This window comes from Melanostigma gelatinosum (assembly GCF_949748355.1).
Source record: "Melanostigma gelatinosum genome assembly, chromosome: 13".
Lineage (NCBI taxonomy): Eukaryota > Metazoa > Chordata > Actinopteri > Perciformes > Zoarcidae > Melanostigma > Melanostigma gelatinosum.
Window position 1 is genome coordinate 5,864,108 of NC_136646.1, and position 15,113 is coordinate 5,879,220.

At 44.3% G+C, this 15,113-nt stretch overlaps 1 protein-coding gene across 3 annotated transcripts; it reads left to right on the plus strand.

The window, feature by feature from the left end:
- The first annotated feature begins 1,046 nt into the window (after nt 1-1,046).
- On the plus strand, nt 1,047-14,396 carry copz2 (COPI coat complex subunit zeta 2). 3 transcript variants are annotated; one of them, XR_013772483.1, is made up of 10 exons: nt 1,047-1,198; nt 6,124-6,192; nt 6,543-6,627; nt 7,459-7,550; nt 8,634-8,689; nt 10,106-10,183; nt 10,404-10,455; nt 10,654-10,783; nt 11,885-11,923; nt 13,361-14,396. XR_013772483.1 is itself a non-coding variant. In XM_079281152.1 (10 exons), exons 1-10 carry the CDS (start codon nt 1,181-1,183, stop codon nt 13,406-13,408), a joined length of 570 nt encoding a protein of 189 aa, XP_079137278.1. In that variant the 5' UTR covers nt 1,047-1,180; the 3' UTR covers nt 13,409-14,396. The 3 variants fall into 3 exon arrangements, 2 of the variants coding, with proteins under 2 accessions (XP_079137278.1, XP_079137279.1); XM_079281152.1 differs by lacking the exon at nt 10,654-10,783 and adding an exon at nt 12,560-12,592; XM_079281153.1 differs by lacking the exon at nt 10,654-10,783.
- The last annotated feature ends 717 nt before the right edge of the window (nt 14,397-15,113 follow it).

The window sequence follows — 15,113 nt, forward strand, 5'->3', positions numbered from 1 at the left end:
CTGGAGGTAAATTGAACCCCAGAGGTGTACGAGTGCTGGTTGCTGCGTCCCCATCAATGTGTATTGTGTCATCTTCTGCACTGCATTTCATCCAACCTGACTGAACCATCATTGGGACGTCTTACCATAACGTTATACCGAAGACCTAACCCAAGCCGTGCAGGCAGGGACAAGGAACTGATTCCATAGTTGTTACTCAGCATGAATGTGTTGTTGTCACCGTATGTCTGTTTCTTTCTTAAAAACCAGCTGATAGAAGAGACAGAAACATGCTATTATTAGCATTTGGTATTGGGAATAAGTTACAAGTACCCTAAAATGAATGCACATTGTGTACAGTTCATGCTACATGTGCATGCTGAGACCCAAAACCTGCACATGCCAAGAGAGTCTGCTCACCACTAGCCATGTCTTTCATCTAAACTATAAGGCGTATGTTATTCCATATTCTTCTCACTGTCAACAAATCCCACAACAACACAACACCAACAATGTGTTAGTTGGTCTCTCGATACCTCCGACCTCACCACACCTGTCGGTGGCTGTCAGACCTCCTCAGACAATCTTTAACAAACTCCTCGCAAATGTATAGATTCTTTCAAAACAAACACACATAACCGCTCTCAAACAGGACGAAATACCGCATTTGTCTATTTTTTGAAGCGGATTAATACACGCCAATGACCATTCATGGTGGCCGTATGGGATTAAATCAAAGATAAACAGTGCCGGGGTTCATCATAATGAGGGAACATATATATATGTATGATATATATATTGTTGTAATTGGATGATAATGATACGCTTTATCAGCTTTGGCTCCACATGCGTTAATTGTTTGTCTACAAATACTGAATATAAATCTAACATACAGAATATCACAGCCTCATGCTTCAATGTGACATCATGGACACACGCGGTGAGCTGTAGACGGCCTCCGAAAGGAGCCCAAAAACCTTTATTGTGAAAGGCTATGAGCGAGGGGAGGGAGGAAAAGGCAGTCGGGACCGCGCGCTGTGCCGTACACTCGCGCTACTGTGGGTTTATCCGGTTGGCTGCGCGGGTGCCGGGATCGCGCCCGGGCAGCTCCGTGAAAAAAAAGAAAAAAGAAGGAAGGCAATGATCTCGGTGTGACAGCTCAGAGCTGTCCACGTCAACACACCGAGCGAGCACGGCGGCGATGGACTACGCGACTCTGGTGAGCCTCTCCGTGCACCTTTAGTTTCGGGGTCCAGAGGGTTCAGGTTCTTGGCAAACGTGTGTCAGCTTATTGTTTCTGTACTGCTTTTATCAGCGCACGGGACCATTTGTTGCATTATGGCAGTTTCGGAGGTGGGAGATAATGGAGAGGGAGAGGGGGGGGCAGGCTCCAGATCGTTCATAAATCAGGAATGAGTTTGATTCATTCGTCGAACACACAATCGCGATCATGTTATGTGATGGCGGACGCGCACAGGCCTGGTCTGATCCCAGGAGTGTTTCACGTGCAGACAGCGCGTCTAAAGGACAGTTTAGTCTTCTTCTTGTAAGATCGCCTGCTACAGGGGATCGTCTGCGCTGGTTTCGGTCTGACAACTTCTAGTCAGGTGTTAACTTAACTCCGTTCCAACAGAGCGGCGGAGCCAGTCAGCTGTTATCCACTTATCCACGCGCAGCCCAGCGCGGAGCGCAACAGGGCACAAGTACGAGCCTCAAGACTAGTGGAGACAGTCAAGTGTCGCGCGAGGGGGGCGATTCGCGTGGCAGTGTGTGTATGGCGTGTAGTTAAAAGCGCGCGTGCGTGCGTGTTTAAATGTCCGCTTATGTGGAGCGCTATGTGCACAGATCGGTTGACGTGTAGAGCAGAGTAGGTGCCACGTCCACCGCTTCTCTCTCTCTCGCGCTCTCGCTCTCTCTCTCGCGCGCTCGCTCTCGCGCTCGCTCTCTCTCTCTCTCGCTCTGTTTGCCTTGCGCACTGTATTTCCATTTACCTTGATGTAACTTAAGTACTTTACCCGAGTACATCCATGATAATACAACTATATGTATATTCAAAGTTGAAAGAGTGAAATTGGACAATAATGCACGGTGGTAACAATAATCAAACAATATATTATGCAACATTATAAACTGTAATGTGCCAGTTTTCTGCGCACTAATGACTACTTTAACTTTTAATACCTGAAGCAAACTTATTCTTAAAATCAGCTCCAGCTAACAAGTAACATTGTCAACATATGTCATATGAATAATAATATTAATAATCCAACAGTGGATTATAGAATAATTGAACACGTCATCTGCATAATGAGACTTTCACGACTGATGCTATGATAACGTTATGAGCTATAAAACTCGATACACTGTCTCCTCTGTTGTTATAGCTCTTTCTACCGCTTCCACATATCCCATTACGAGCACAGGATCAAAGGAGTACGTCAGAAGTTCAGCTTTGCACGTCCATGAAGTTGAGAGACAGATTTAAAATATTATTAAATGGTCAAAACAACCAGTGATGTTTGTGCTTTCTAACGCTGCGTTCAGGTCAAAGTTGGAGGTCGGGATTTTCCATTTAAAATGTCTTCCGAACTCCAAGTGTTCCAGGTGCCAACAGCAAAACATGGCCGCCGTGACAAACTGATGGTTTACTGTTTTACAGTGTACGCTTCAATTGTGTGACGTCAGACAACTGCTTCTCTGTGAGGGCGATGGATTTCCCCCAAGTTTACAAGTAGGAACTGCGACTGAGTGGCGTTGCGTTGTGCTCTTTCTAGGAGGAGGTCGGACGTTTTGCACCACGACTGACAAAAAGTAGTGTGCTGGAGTTAAAGGAAATTTAAAAAAGGAAAGTGTCTCTACAAACGGATGTCTGCGTATGAATGCAGAGACACAGTCCGGTTGTAGACGTCGTGGCTCAACCCCAATTCAATTCTCGCATCTCGAGTTGCTAATCGGACTACAATGAGCAGCGCGCGAAAAAGGAAGTCACGGCCAGGAGGATACATCGGCTACATCGGAACCACCGAGTTATCGGTCGTTGTCCCTAGAGGCTAAACCATCAGAGCGAGAGCCGATGGGTTACGACACTGGAAGAGTGGTCGTCTTCTCATCAATCTCTCTCTCTCGCTCTCTCTCTCGCTCTCGCTCTCGCTCTCTCTCTCGCTCTGACTCTCTCTCGCTCTGGCTCTCTCGTTCGCTCTCTCTCGCTCTCGCTCTCGCTCTCTCTCTCGCTCGCTCTCTCGTTCTCTCTCTCGTTCTCTCTCTCGTTCTCTCTCTCTGCATCTTGCTGTTTTGTGCCGTTTAGCAAGCAGATGGAAGCAAAAAATGTCTTTTTAATTGCATCATGTAATCTGCTTTTATGGAGGCTATTGATAGAACAGCTGACACGAAACAGGTCGCAGCTACTGTCTCTTATTCTGGATCACAGCTAAATGCGTAGAAAATGTCCTGCTATTATGTGGTGTCCATAATGTGGTAAACATCAAAACGTAAATCAAATTTGCGGTCAAGACAACTGCCAAGTCCAAATTGCCAGAAGCTTTGATGTTGTTGTTTTTGCCAACTGTCTCCAGATGTCTGAATTGGTCTTCTGGTTTTGTCTGACTCCGTGACCCATTTATAAACATGCACTCCAGAGAAAATCATTATGTTTCAACCAAACAGCCAATATTCTGTTTGGGCGTTTATCCGGCCATGTTGATCCAGAGAGGCCGTTTGTCAAATAGGCTTTCATCCTTTTACGTTCAACCCTCTTCACTCAGTCTCTTTCACTCTGCAGAGTTCTAGTTTCCACAGCTATTTCCAACGATGTGGGATTGACAGTATGATGTTGCGTTGCTCTGTCAGCCATGGAGGTGTGAGCATCATCTTATGTAAAGAGCTGCTCCCCTGAGGACAGGGCAGGACCAGGGAGCAGCAGCCGGTTGCACCGGTGCTCTAGTTATACAGTACAGACAGTGTTAACTAGATTAAAACATGTTGCATCACACTAGTAAGGATTAGACCTAAATGCTACATATGAGTATTGAACAGATGAGGAAACTAGCGCGCTATACAAGCCATGAAGGTGAAGAGGAAAACAGGTTGGATGGAATATGGGCGACCTCACACGTGATCACAATGTTATTTAATGCTGTTAAATGTTACAGTAGATGAGTTTGTATTTTCATAAGTCAAGCCGTTGATGCCGGCATGGCAGGGTTTAGTTTCAGTGTCGGAGATAAAGGTAATATCTTGACATTGGGTTATGTTAATGACGGAGCTTTGAAATAATCACATCTTTAAGCTTTCTGCGAGCAATACAGTTACAGTTCGGTGAATAAACAGGAGTGGGAACATTTCTATTGAAATGTTTAATGCAGCCTCATGATCTGTTTAACATTATCATCACGTTAACTGCTCCTATGGAACGCAGAGTTCTGGTGCGCTGGCGTATGGACATAATGATCCAAGGATTTGAACTGTATTCGTCACTCGTGCTGCTCAATGAGGTTCAGCGGGGGGCCACGCCGCTCCGCCAGAAACATCTCTATGCGTGGTCTGCAGCAGATAGATTATGTTTTACAATGATAGAAAGTTAAAACTGCCTTAATATCTTTGTAGAAAAAACAATCCTCAGCCATCGGCATACGATCCGATGGCCCATCGGCACAAGCCTACCTTCAAGGTACCCGGGACCTTCTCTTGTGAACAAACAAAAGTTATGTGAATAATCAGTTTGTCATCTTTTGAATCCTTGAGGTCTGACAAACCTCTGGACTGCTTTTCTTTCCTCTGACTGAAAAACGTTTGCGAAGCCGATTTCTGTGTGAGTGTCATAATATGCATTGTTACATCCATGTTTGCTACTTTGTCTTCTTCTTCACGACCTTTTCTTTGTCCGTTGCGTCCACCGACATGGGTCAGCCTGAAAGCGTGCCCTGGTGTGTGTGAGAGCAGGAGGAACCGGTGAAAACGTGTGTGTGTGTGTGTGTGTGTATAACGGCCGTTGCTCTGACCGTCCTGCTACGTTTCTTTGAATGTGAATGTCGGTTCTACTCCTATTCCTTTTATATGGAGGTTCATCTGTGAAGATTATCTTGCTGAAGTATCAAGCCACAGAGTTTATTTTCTGCAATAATCCCCCAAAAATCACACAGCTGTTGTACCGAAGGAATAATGAAGAATACTCTTAAGCCAGTCAGTCACAAGAGACATCATTTCAAGTTTCATCAAAAGTTGATTGGTTGAAATCCTGACCATTGAATAATAGCTCCCATTATGCAGCTCAGGGGTTGGACGTGTTGGTTGGTCCCAAGAGATTCATAAAGACTTTGGTGTTCAGCTGACTTTTCATCTGCCGCCATCATCAGGTCAACATTTACATTTGTCCAATAGTTGGTTTATGACCAAATATCCGCAGGAGTCCGATCAGCCTGAGCTGTACATTGTGTTTAGCACCAATTAGCAAATGTTAGCGTTCTAACATGCTGTGAGAGGAACTATGGCACAGATTACACCCGTTCAACTTCAGCACGTTGTCATTGTGAGCATGTTAGCATGCTGCCATTAGCATTTAGCTCAAAGAACTGTCGCCAAGTGAAGCCTAAAAAAGTAAAGAGGTTTTATACCCACGTTAACACAGTTCAGCCGTTATCAGACCAGAATGCCTGAATCAAAAGGTGGTTGATTCAAATGTCTTCGTCCTCCCGTAACCATGGTAATGCAAGCTGGGGAAATTGTACGGTGCATGTTGTGTAAGTTCCTGGTCTAAGTTCTGTGATACACTCCGACTGTGATTCTATGCTAGTCAGTGCATAACAGAACTTTGTCTCGGGTCTGAACCTCTTCTGACGGACGGATGAGTGAGCAGGATGCTGGACAACATCTTTTGGCATGTCCACATCTGGAAAAGAAAGTCCAAAACTGAATGAGGAAACTAAAGCAGAAAGGTCTGCAGGCTGAGCAGACGGATGTAGGAACTGGGTGGAACTGGGTAGCTCCTGTGTGTACAGGGTGTTGCTGGATGATTAGGGTTGACACGACACACTGGTCAGATGCTTCTACTGCTGCTGTGGCATTGTGGACGAGACCTCTCCCAAGTTCTCCTGATGTTACTCGGAAAAGCTGAAATATGAAAGATGTTCCCTCTGTTTATTGTTGCAGGAACCCTCCCTCTACACAGTGAAAGCTGTTTTCATTCTGGACAATGATGGCAACAGACTTCTGTCAAAGGTAAGGACTCATTAACCCTTCACTGCTGACCAGCCTCACAAAATGTACGAAGCACACGCCTTCATTCAATGCCCTTCATTGTGACCGTAAACGTGCTGTGACTTGTGTTTATTACGAGGATTCCACAGCAAGACTATTTGAAGTCCCTCTGGGGTTTCATAGGAAAAGACTAGCTATTGCTGAAAACATTGCTGGAAAACTGATCATATATTGAATGGACTAAGACGTCCCAAACCACTGCTCTGGTGCCTCATCACATTACGTGTTGTCAACCCCTCCTCTCAGTCTCAGCTCCTCCATGTTTAGCTCAGAATGGAAGCAGACGTCCGTTCACTTTGTGTCTGTTTCAGCACTACGACCCCGGCCTCTACCCCTCCATGAAGGAACAGAAGAACTTTGAGAGGAACGTCTTTAACAAGACGCACAAAGCAGACAGTAGGTTCCTCTCTGTGTCTGTTCACTCACAACGTCTCCAATGGCACCTGTTGCTCCTCCTTCACTGTACGTTAGCCTGAAGCCGTTCTGTGGCGGCCTGGTCTCCATCCAGCCAAACAGTTGTTGGTGTGAACCTTGAACATCTAGGGAAGAAATCTCGTCACTGTTTTGTTTGAACTCTGTGAAACACAGCGGACACTTCTTAAGTTAGATTCATTCCCGGTTTCACAGCTGATACCCGAGTCTCTGCCCCCGGCCTCCTATCACCACCCAGTGTATTCCTCCTGTTGTTCTAAACTCCTCCTTCATTCCTCCTTTTCTCCTCTCTCTTCTCCCATGTCATGCTATATCCCGCTCCTTCCCTCCTGCCTCATCCTCCCTTTGTCCTGCTCTTCCCTTCCTTAAAGCATCTCGTCACTCCCCCCGTCTCTCTCCCTCATTCCACTCACTTTCCCTTTTCTTCTTTTTCCTTTCCTTCCTCCCTCCTTCGCTCTCTCAAGTTTACATCTTTTTGTTGTTGTTGTCTCCTATCCGATGGAATCACCTCCCTCCTTGCCTTTCTTTGTCCCCACCTGTCCCTTCTCTCTTTGTCATCTCCTCTCATCCTCCCTTTCTCCTTCCTCATTCCGTCCTCCTTGTGCCATTCATCCCTCCCCTATCACTTTCTTTATCCTTTTTCTCTTTTCTTTTCATTTGCTTCCTCATCTTTTTTCCTATTCTTCTATTAATCTTTGTCATCTTTTATTGGACTGAAATGAAGTCATTGTGTGAATATACGTCTGTCCTCCTCTTCTACCCTGAAGCATCCCTCTCTCCGTCTTCTCTCTGTAGATGAGATAGCGTTCGTGGAGGGGATGACCGTGGTCTATAAGAGCAGCATAGACCTCTTCTTCTATGTGGTGGGCAGCGCTGAGGAGAACGAGGTACTTAATAAAGGCTCACAGCGGTGCTTTGGATCTGGAGGTAACGTGTCCTTGTTGGGGACAAGAATACAAAAAAGAGAAAAAAAAGATTATCACCAGCCTGATCCTTTAGTTTATCATTTTACAGATGAAAACACTGCCGCCCCCCACACACACACACACACTTTATGAACTAAGGTATCAAATTGAGGGCACGTATTTCGTCATTTTGTAATATTAAGGGGTTTTTTTTAGAAGTAAATAAAAATGACATCCATGGTCCACGCAGAAGAATAATTCAAGCTTTTTTTGGTTCTATTTGTTGAAATAGCTGGGATTTATTTATTTATTTAATCTAGCTAGTCTTGCTAGTTTTTGCAAGATTAGCTTTGAATGTATGAACATATTTGAATTCATTCATTATTTACCACAAAGGGTAAAGAGGAGTTAACCCATTAAATACCTAAATACTGAGTAAGAATCACTGAAAATGTTTCAGATCTCTGTTGTCAATTTCAAACCTTAATAAGCTCTTAAACTGATCAGTAACGCTTATGGAACATCTTAACATTTTAAATGAATGTGTACATGATGGGAGAAGTCAATGTACTTCACTGTGGAATTACTGTAGGAACAAATGCCATCTTTATATATAACAACAACCATAACCACAATAATATAAGCGTAACAAAGTCCTTGCTTTAGATACACTACCTGGGAATTGTAAAGGCTGCTGTTTCCAGTGAAACGAGCTCTGATGAACCCACCGTACAGTACCTGCCCAGCACCAAGCAGCAGACCGACGTTCTGCCTCCAGCTGGTGAACCCAGTGCAGCTGAAGAGACGGAGGTCTCCCTCAGTAGTTGTTGGAGAGCAAAACGTAGCTAAACCAGCGTACTAGCATGTTAGCTGGCAGAACCTAAAACACGTCAGTGTGGCATGGACATAAAAAAAAAATATATATATATATATATATATATATATATAGATATAATGCTAATGTTGTTCTGTGTTTGCAGGTAACATGCCACGACAAACGTGTGTCATTTGTAGCAGAGTAAATGCCTCTTCAGAATAAAGTGCCGTTTCTCTTCTTCTCTCCAGCTGATGCTGGTGTCGGTACTGAGCTGCCTGTTTGAGTCCCTCAGTCAGATCCTCAGGTATGTTCTCTCATTGAGTCGTAAGCTTAAAGTTATGAAGGTGAATTATTCTCACTCATGGCATTTTACATCGAAAAATTACAACAACAATAAACATTGACAATAAATTCAATATCTTGCTCCCCTGACGTCGGACAGACTCGGTTATGTTGCTGGAGTGACGATGACATTTTTCACTGACTTTCCGCCGAGCACATGCACGAAGCATCCTCGTCATGTGACCTCATCATCATCATCAGTGCTCATATAATCCACACAGACGCTGCCATCCCTCCACCAGAGCCCCTCACTGGCACAGTCAGGCTCCTTTTACTCTGAAGGAAACCCTGATCTGATCTGAAGATGACACAATGACACATAGTCCTCATCTTTACATATGTACTGAACACGTCAGCAAGTGCACACCAGGATACCTCATTGTTGAACGCAACATGATCAGCCAAACTTCTGCGGATGCGGTTGCTATGGGAACCGTGGCAGCAGTAATGCAGAGTGTGAGCGACGGAGACACTGAGGGATTATATTATGGGCTGTTGTGTTGATAGTGCTTTATTATGAGGAAACGCATGCTGGTGTCTGGACATGTTGGCCATCATGGTGCACGGGCTGTGATGTTAAAGGAGCAGTGGACATGTTGGGAAGAGTCATACCACCCTCGTGTCTAGGTGTTTGGCATGGAGGCGGAGCCAGAAGGCGCTTAGCCTAGCTTAGCATAAAGACTGGTAGCAGCTCCTTGTTTAACCTGTACTTGAACAGAAATGGAAACGTGTGGTACATTTGTGGTTTTACAGGGAAGTTACCAGTTGGATTTTCTCAAAGTGAAAGATCAGGAGAAGCATCTGTGGGGAACTGATGAAGATATGTTTAAGCTAGCGTCAGGAAGTAACAAAGGGTCTCTTCTTTCCTAGAAGTAGCGACATTCATAGAAACACATGGAGTAAACCGTCGGTAACCTTAGCTTAGCTTCTGGTGCCCACTGCCTTCTCATGAAAATGCATTTGTTATGAGCATGTGGGGGGGTGTAACTCAACTAGCATTAGCTTACTGCTACTAATAAATGGCGCGTAACAGAAAAGTTTAACGTGTGTTTGGATTAATGCCAGAAGAAGTTCAGACTTTGCTGTGGTCTTGTTGTCGTCGTTAGGTTGCCAGGCAGCCAGCGGGAGGCTGCACAGACCTTCTGTTCTATAGAACTATTGTTCCTTCACAAGTAGAGCCTCCGAATCCTGCTCAAACCCTCAAACCTTTGTCAAACAAGAGTTGTCAGTGTATCTTTGACTTTTGGAGTCAGGCTAACCGTCTTTTCATGGGATTGGAGAGAAGAGAGTGAAGAACAAACGGTTCCTTGAATCACACGTACAGACCGTGTCACATTGCCACAGTACTGTAAACTGGATTGTTTGGGGTTTTTTGCAGGAAGAATGTTGAGCGGAGGTGTTTGCTGGACAACTTGGAGGGAGTGTTCCTGATTGTGGACGAAATCATCGATGGCGGGTAAGAAATGAATCAGCCTCCAGCTGATCAACCTGTTCCTCTTTGAGTCATTGAGCAGTGCATTCAGGCGAGGTCACATGTGAACGACCTGTTGGTCCTGGTGGTGGTTCATCCGCCGTCTTTAAGAGAAGTGCTCGGTCTGCTGGACTGAGTCCTCCCTGACCTACGTGTGCTGCTGTCGTCCTCATGTGTGTTTTGTGCTCTTGTATGCCGTTGCCAGGGTGATTCTGGAGATCGACCCCCAGCTGGTCCTACAGAAGGTCAACTACAGGGTAAGATGACTGTCTGTCATTCCCGACGACCAATCACAGCAATTTGTTTATTGATTTGAATCACTGGAAAACCAATGTTGTGCTCTTGAGCAGCTGTTTGGCCTGTGCAGACTCCCACAGCTCTCCTCGTCGGCTTCTTACCCGCTTTACCTTTCTTCCTCTCCTTCTCCCTGCCTCTCTTCTTCCGATCGGTGTCAGCTAATGTCGGAGCCAGCCTATGGCTTCGTCCTGTTTGATTACATCACCGGTGAGGTAGAGCGACAAACAGACAAGAGCCAGCTGCTGTAGGCAGACAGACAGAGAGGGAGACGAGGGGAAGGATCGAGAGGTAGAGAGAGAGCGAATGAATGAATGAATGAGAGTGAGATGGTGTCAGTGAAGGGATGGAGGAGGGATGGGTGAGACGGATGAGGTAAAAGCATGGTGATGGAGCTTGCTGACTAACAGAGGCTTACAGAGAAACTGCATTTTTCTACATTTGAAAACTTTGACTTGCTGGTGGTGCTGTACATTCACTGTATCCTCTGGGGACCACAACTGTCTGTGGAAGAAATGTCATATCACTCCACCCGATAGTTGGTATTTTGATTTGGACCAAAGTGGTGGACTGGCGGTAAGAGTCCCTCTGCAGGCTGCAGGCCCTCCTCCTCCATACCATTATTTGTGTTCTCAAGCTTGGAGACGGAGATTATGTCTGAAATAGTTTACACCAGAGACGATCATCAGAACGCTCATTGGTGTGAATAAATCACACAACCTCTACCACCAACACAGGACAAAGAAGTTTAATATAACTAACGTATACAGTTAGCTAGCATACATAAAGCAGACAATTACTTTCACGAACCTCATAAGTTCACCAACGTTGTCTCGATATGCTAATGTTGTTAGCAAACTAACGTTAACGTTAATTGAAACGGTTATGCTGAACTTTTTTTCCGCTGAATATGTCGATAGTTTGCTAACACTGTTAGCACAGCTAGCTAACGTTAGCCTTCAACTATAAAGTTAGTACAAGTTATTTACCGCCTAAAGTTACGTTACATAACTTTATGAGTAACATTGTGTGGCATGGAGGAGACGCAGTGATGCAAACATACGCTCAGTAGGATCAGAGGCTGCTTTATGTATTAACAATAAGCACATTAAAACACTGGTGATCTTCCACCGAGCCAGAGCTCTGCAGCTGGACACCATCGGGGGACAGATCACCACTGAGCCGCTAACATGGCTGCTCATGCTAATATGAGTTGTGATTGGCTGAGCTTTGAATGTCACTTACAGACAGTCTGTGATGGTATTTCCACTGATCCAATGATGTTTGCAGTGCTCTGGTTTGTGTGTGTGTGTGTTTGTGTGTATCAAGTAGTTTGCATGACTTTTGCAGTTTTCACTGATATAAACACACTGATGTCATTTTGTTTTACAGACGGACGAGAACCCATTGTCTGAACAAAGCGTGGCCCAGGTAACACGCGCGCACACACACACACACACATATTGAAGACAGCGATACATTACGCAATGGCCTCTGTTCCCCAGCAGCAAACAGAAGCAGAAATGGATTAAATAACAAACTTCACATTTCACAGAAACATGAACTTCGGGTGCTTTCACAGCTCACCTGTTTGGTTTGTTGTTGGGCTGATGGGAAAGCTTTTAAAGAACCCTGGTGCAGAACAAACAACTGAACCAAGACCGCACACAATGAACCGAACCACAGGTGTGAAGGCACCCTTACAGATACCTACAGACCCACAGCTCTGCATGTCTACCTCCTCTCTGCTGCTCTCTGATTACCATCAGCTGATAACAGAGCTCATGGCAGGAAGCTGAGTGTTCTCTGCTAGCAGTTTGACATCCGTCTGCAGATTCACCAGGCTGCACGCTAACGCTTTAGCTCACCACGCACTAATACGGCTCAACTGTGACTGGATGAAGGGGTTGATGGACATTTACATGGATCAACAGCAACCTCTAGCACTGGAGCTCTTTAAACACTGGACTGAGGTCAAACTGCATGGCCATCAGTGAACCCTCCTGCCACATGTATGTCAGTAGCATGCTCTAAGCTTTTCTTTATCTCTTGCTTGAACCCCGACAGCACATAACAGAGAAGCTGGCGCTGACCACGAACGTAAGTCTCTACTAACTTCACAACCGCCTGCACTCCACAGCGCTCACTGCACCAGAGCATCATAGAGTCCATGCTGCAGCGCTCACTGCACCAGAGCATCATAGAGTCCATGCTGCAGCGCTCACTGCACCAGAGCATCATAGAGTCCATGCTGCAGCGCTCACTACACCAGAGCATCATAGAGTCCATGCTGCAGCGCTCACTGCACCAGAGCATCATAGAGTCCATGCTGCACCGCTCACGACACCAGAGCATCATAGAGTCCATGCTGCAGCGCTCACTGCACCAGAGCATCATAGAGTCCATGCTGCACCGCTCACTGCTGGCCAAAGATCTGGACAGAGATGTTTTAAAGGCCATGGGACATGATATAGAATTGCATTCCTTCCATATCATGTCACACAAATCATCATGTAAAAGCTAAGAAAGTGAGGAACTTTAAAGACATTGTAATAGTTCATTAATAAACCAGTATATTACAGTTCTTATCCCTGTTCACTTCATCATGGAGGAACTCCTCACAGTGCTCCGTCTGACATCTAGTGGGTGAGCAGCGGTACTGCAACACTATACACGTCCTCAGAGGTTCAACACATCTACACATATTGTATCATAAAACAATGTGTATTACGTTCGTTTTTAAGTTTTTGTTTTTTTTAGATTTCTCCACTTCTACCTAATCTTCTGTTTGCTATGTCATGCTACATGATGCTACATGGTGCTACATGGTGCTACATCCTATCTTCTTGGTTCTGTCTCTGTTCACAGGTTCTGCAGTCGGCCAAGGAACAGATCAAATGGTCCATACTGAAATGACTCGGACCAGACACATTTAGGATTGTCAAGAAAGATCTAGAGAACAGTTTTAGTCCCGAAGGTTATTTGTTTTTATGGGAGAAGCTCGAGGGAATGTTGCTACGAGCCTGACAGGCGGCTTCATCAGCAGTAAGCAGTAATCGGGTTCTCTTTCTTGTGTGATGGCGTTTTGTTGCATTGTGTGTGACATGTATTTAAGTTATGTGCTTTGGGAGCGATGCCGGCTCATATTCATGCAGGTTTGATGTTTAACATCAGGGAACAGAAGGAGATGTGGAGACTCGGGTCTCAAGTTATTAAGCACCAAGCTAACCAATGAGAATCCTGCATGCCTGATCACTGATCACTGACCTACTGGTGGTGCAGCATCTACTCAAAGCACTTCATCTGGATGTATTTCAGCTGTTTTGCATATTGCTGATGTGTACAATTTACACTGTTTTATAAAAGCACTAAAAACTAAAAGAGTTACATGAAATGTTACGTATGCGAATCATATTTGAATCAATCTCAAGGATAATCTGGACAATAAGAATAGGCACATATCAGATAAACCCCCCCCCCCCCCCCCCACACACACACACACACGGTATTTCTCAGTTTAATTCAGTGTATTGTTTGGACTGTGCTCCTTAATCACATCCAGCTGATTTAAAGAATGTAACGAGACTAAACCAAGTCAGCAGCATGTGTGAGAGTCTCACTGTCGGTACAATAAACATGTTCCTTTCAGTGGAATTCTCTCATGAAGTTAAATTAATATTTGTACATATAATTCATCTTAGAGGGACCTTGAAGATTATAAAAATGATTATGCGGGATAATGTCTATTTTCTGAGACTTAAAAATGTTCATAAATGTTCAATGTTTTCTTAGTTGAGAAGAAAAAAGAAGCCAAAGACATTTTGTTACATTTGAATGTTGAAACCTTTTGTCTGATGTCTGTTTGTGACATTTAATGGAGAATAAAACAATAATGTATTCTTTATGTATTGTTCTGTTGGTTTTGTTAACATTTTTTTGTATTTCTTTATTTATTTATGCTTAATCCAAAACACTAATGTCTAGAATACAATTCATTCCCCTTTGTGCGGCTATTATCCAATCAGGAGTCAGATCTGCGACCCCAATGAATATCAATGAGCTCCACAGACGCAGCTCAATGTTGTGGGCGTGGTCAGGGATGCTATTGGTAGACACTAAGCGACGTCAGGAGACACGTGCCTGTACTCCCCCAGCCAATGGTTCGTTCTGGTTCTCCTGCGGAGTAATGTGATTGGTTGGCTACAAATAAAGATTATTAAGGATCAGTTTGTTTATTTTATATCGTTAAAACCTTCAAAAAATGATCATGAAATAACTCACTATTGATACATTCTTTTGACTGACTCGGGTAATAAAATAGAAGTAAGGCTCGAAATAATTAATTTAAAAGACCGATTGTTTCAATTGTACATTTCGATATTCTAATGTCCAATCAACCCATTAACAGGTCAGCAGATCGCGTTGATTAAATCCAGTGCGGATGTGAAGGGAATTATTCATGATGCCTGATAACTTTGATAGAAATGTATCCTTTGTTGTTAAGCATGTGGTTTATTTCATGAGGCTCTTTATTCCATGTTCAGCGTGGATGTGGGAAGTTTAAGCCTACACATTTGGTAGAAAAATAAGTAATTCATGAATAAAGTGTGTGTGTATGTAT

Excerpts from the sequence above, each read along its gene's own strand:
- copz2 (XM_079281152.1), top strand. Across the intron at positions 10,184-10,403 it reads GACGAAATCATCGATGGCGG|GGTGATTCTGGAGATCGACC; the intron begins GTAAGAAATGAA and ends TGCCGTTGCCAG. Across the intron at positions 12,593-13,360 it reads AGCTGGCGCTGACCACGAAC|GTTCTGCAGTCGGCCAAGGA; the intron begins GTAAGTCTCTAC and ends CTCTGTTCACAG.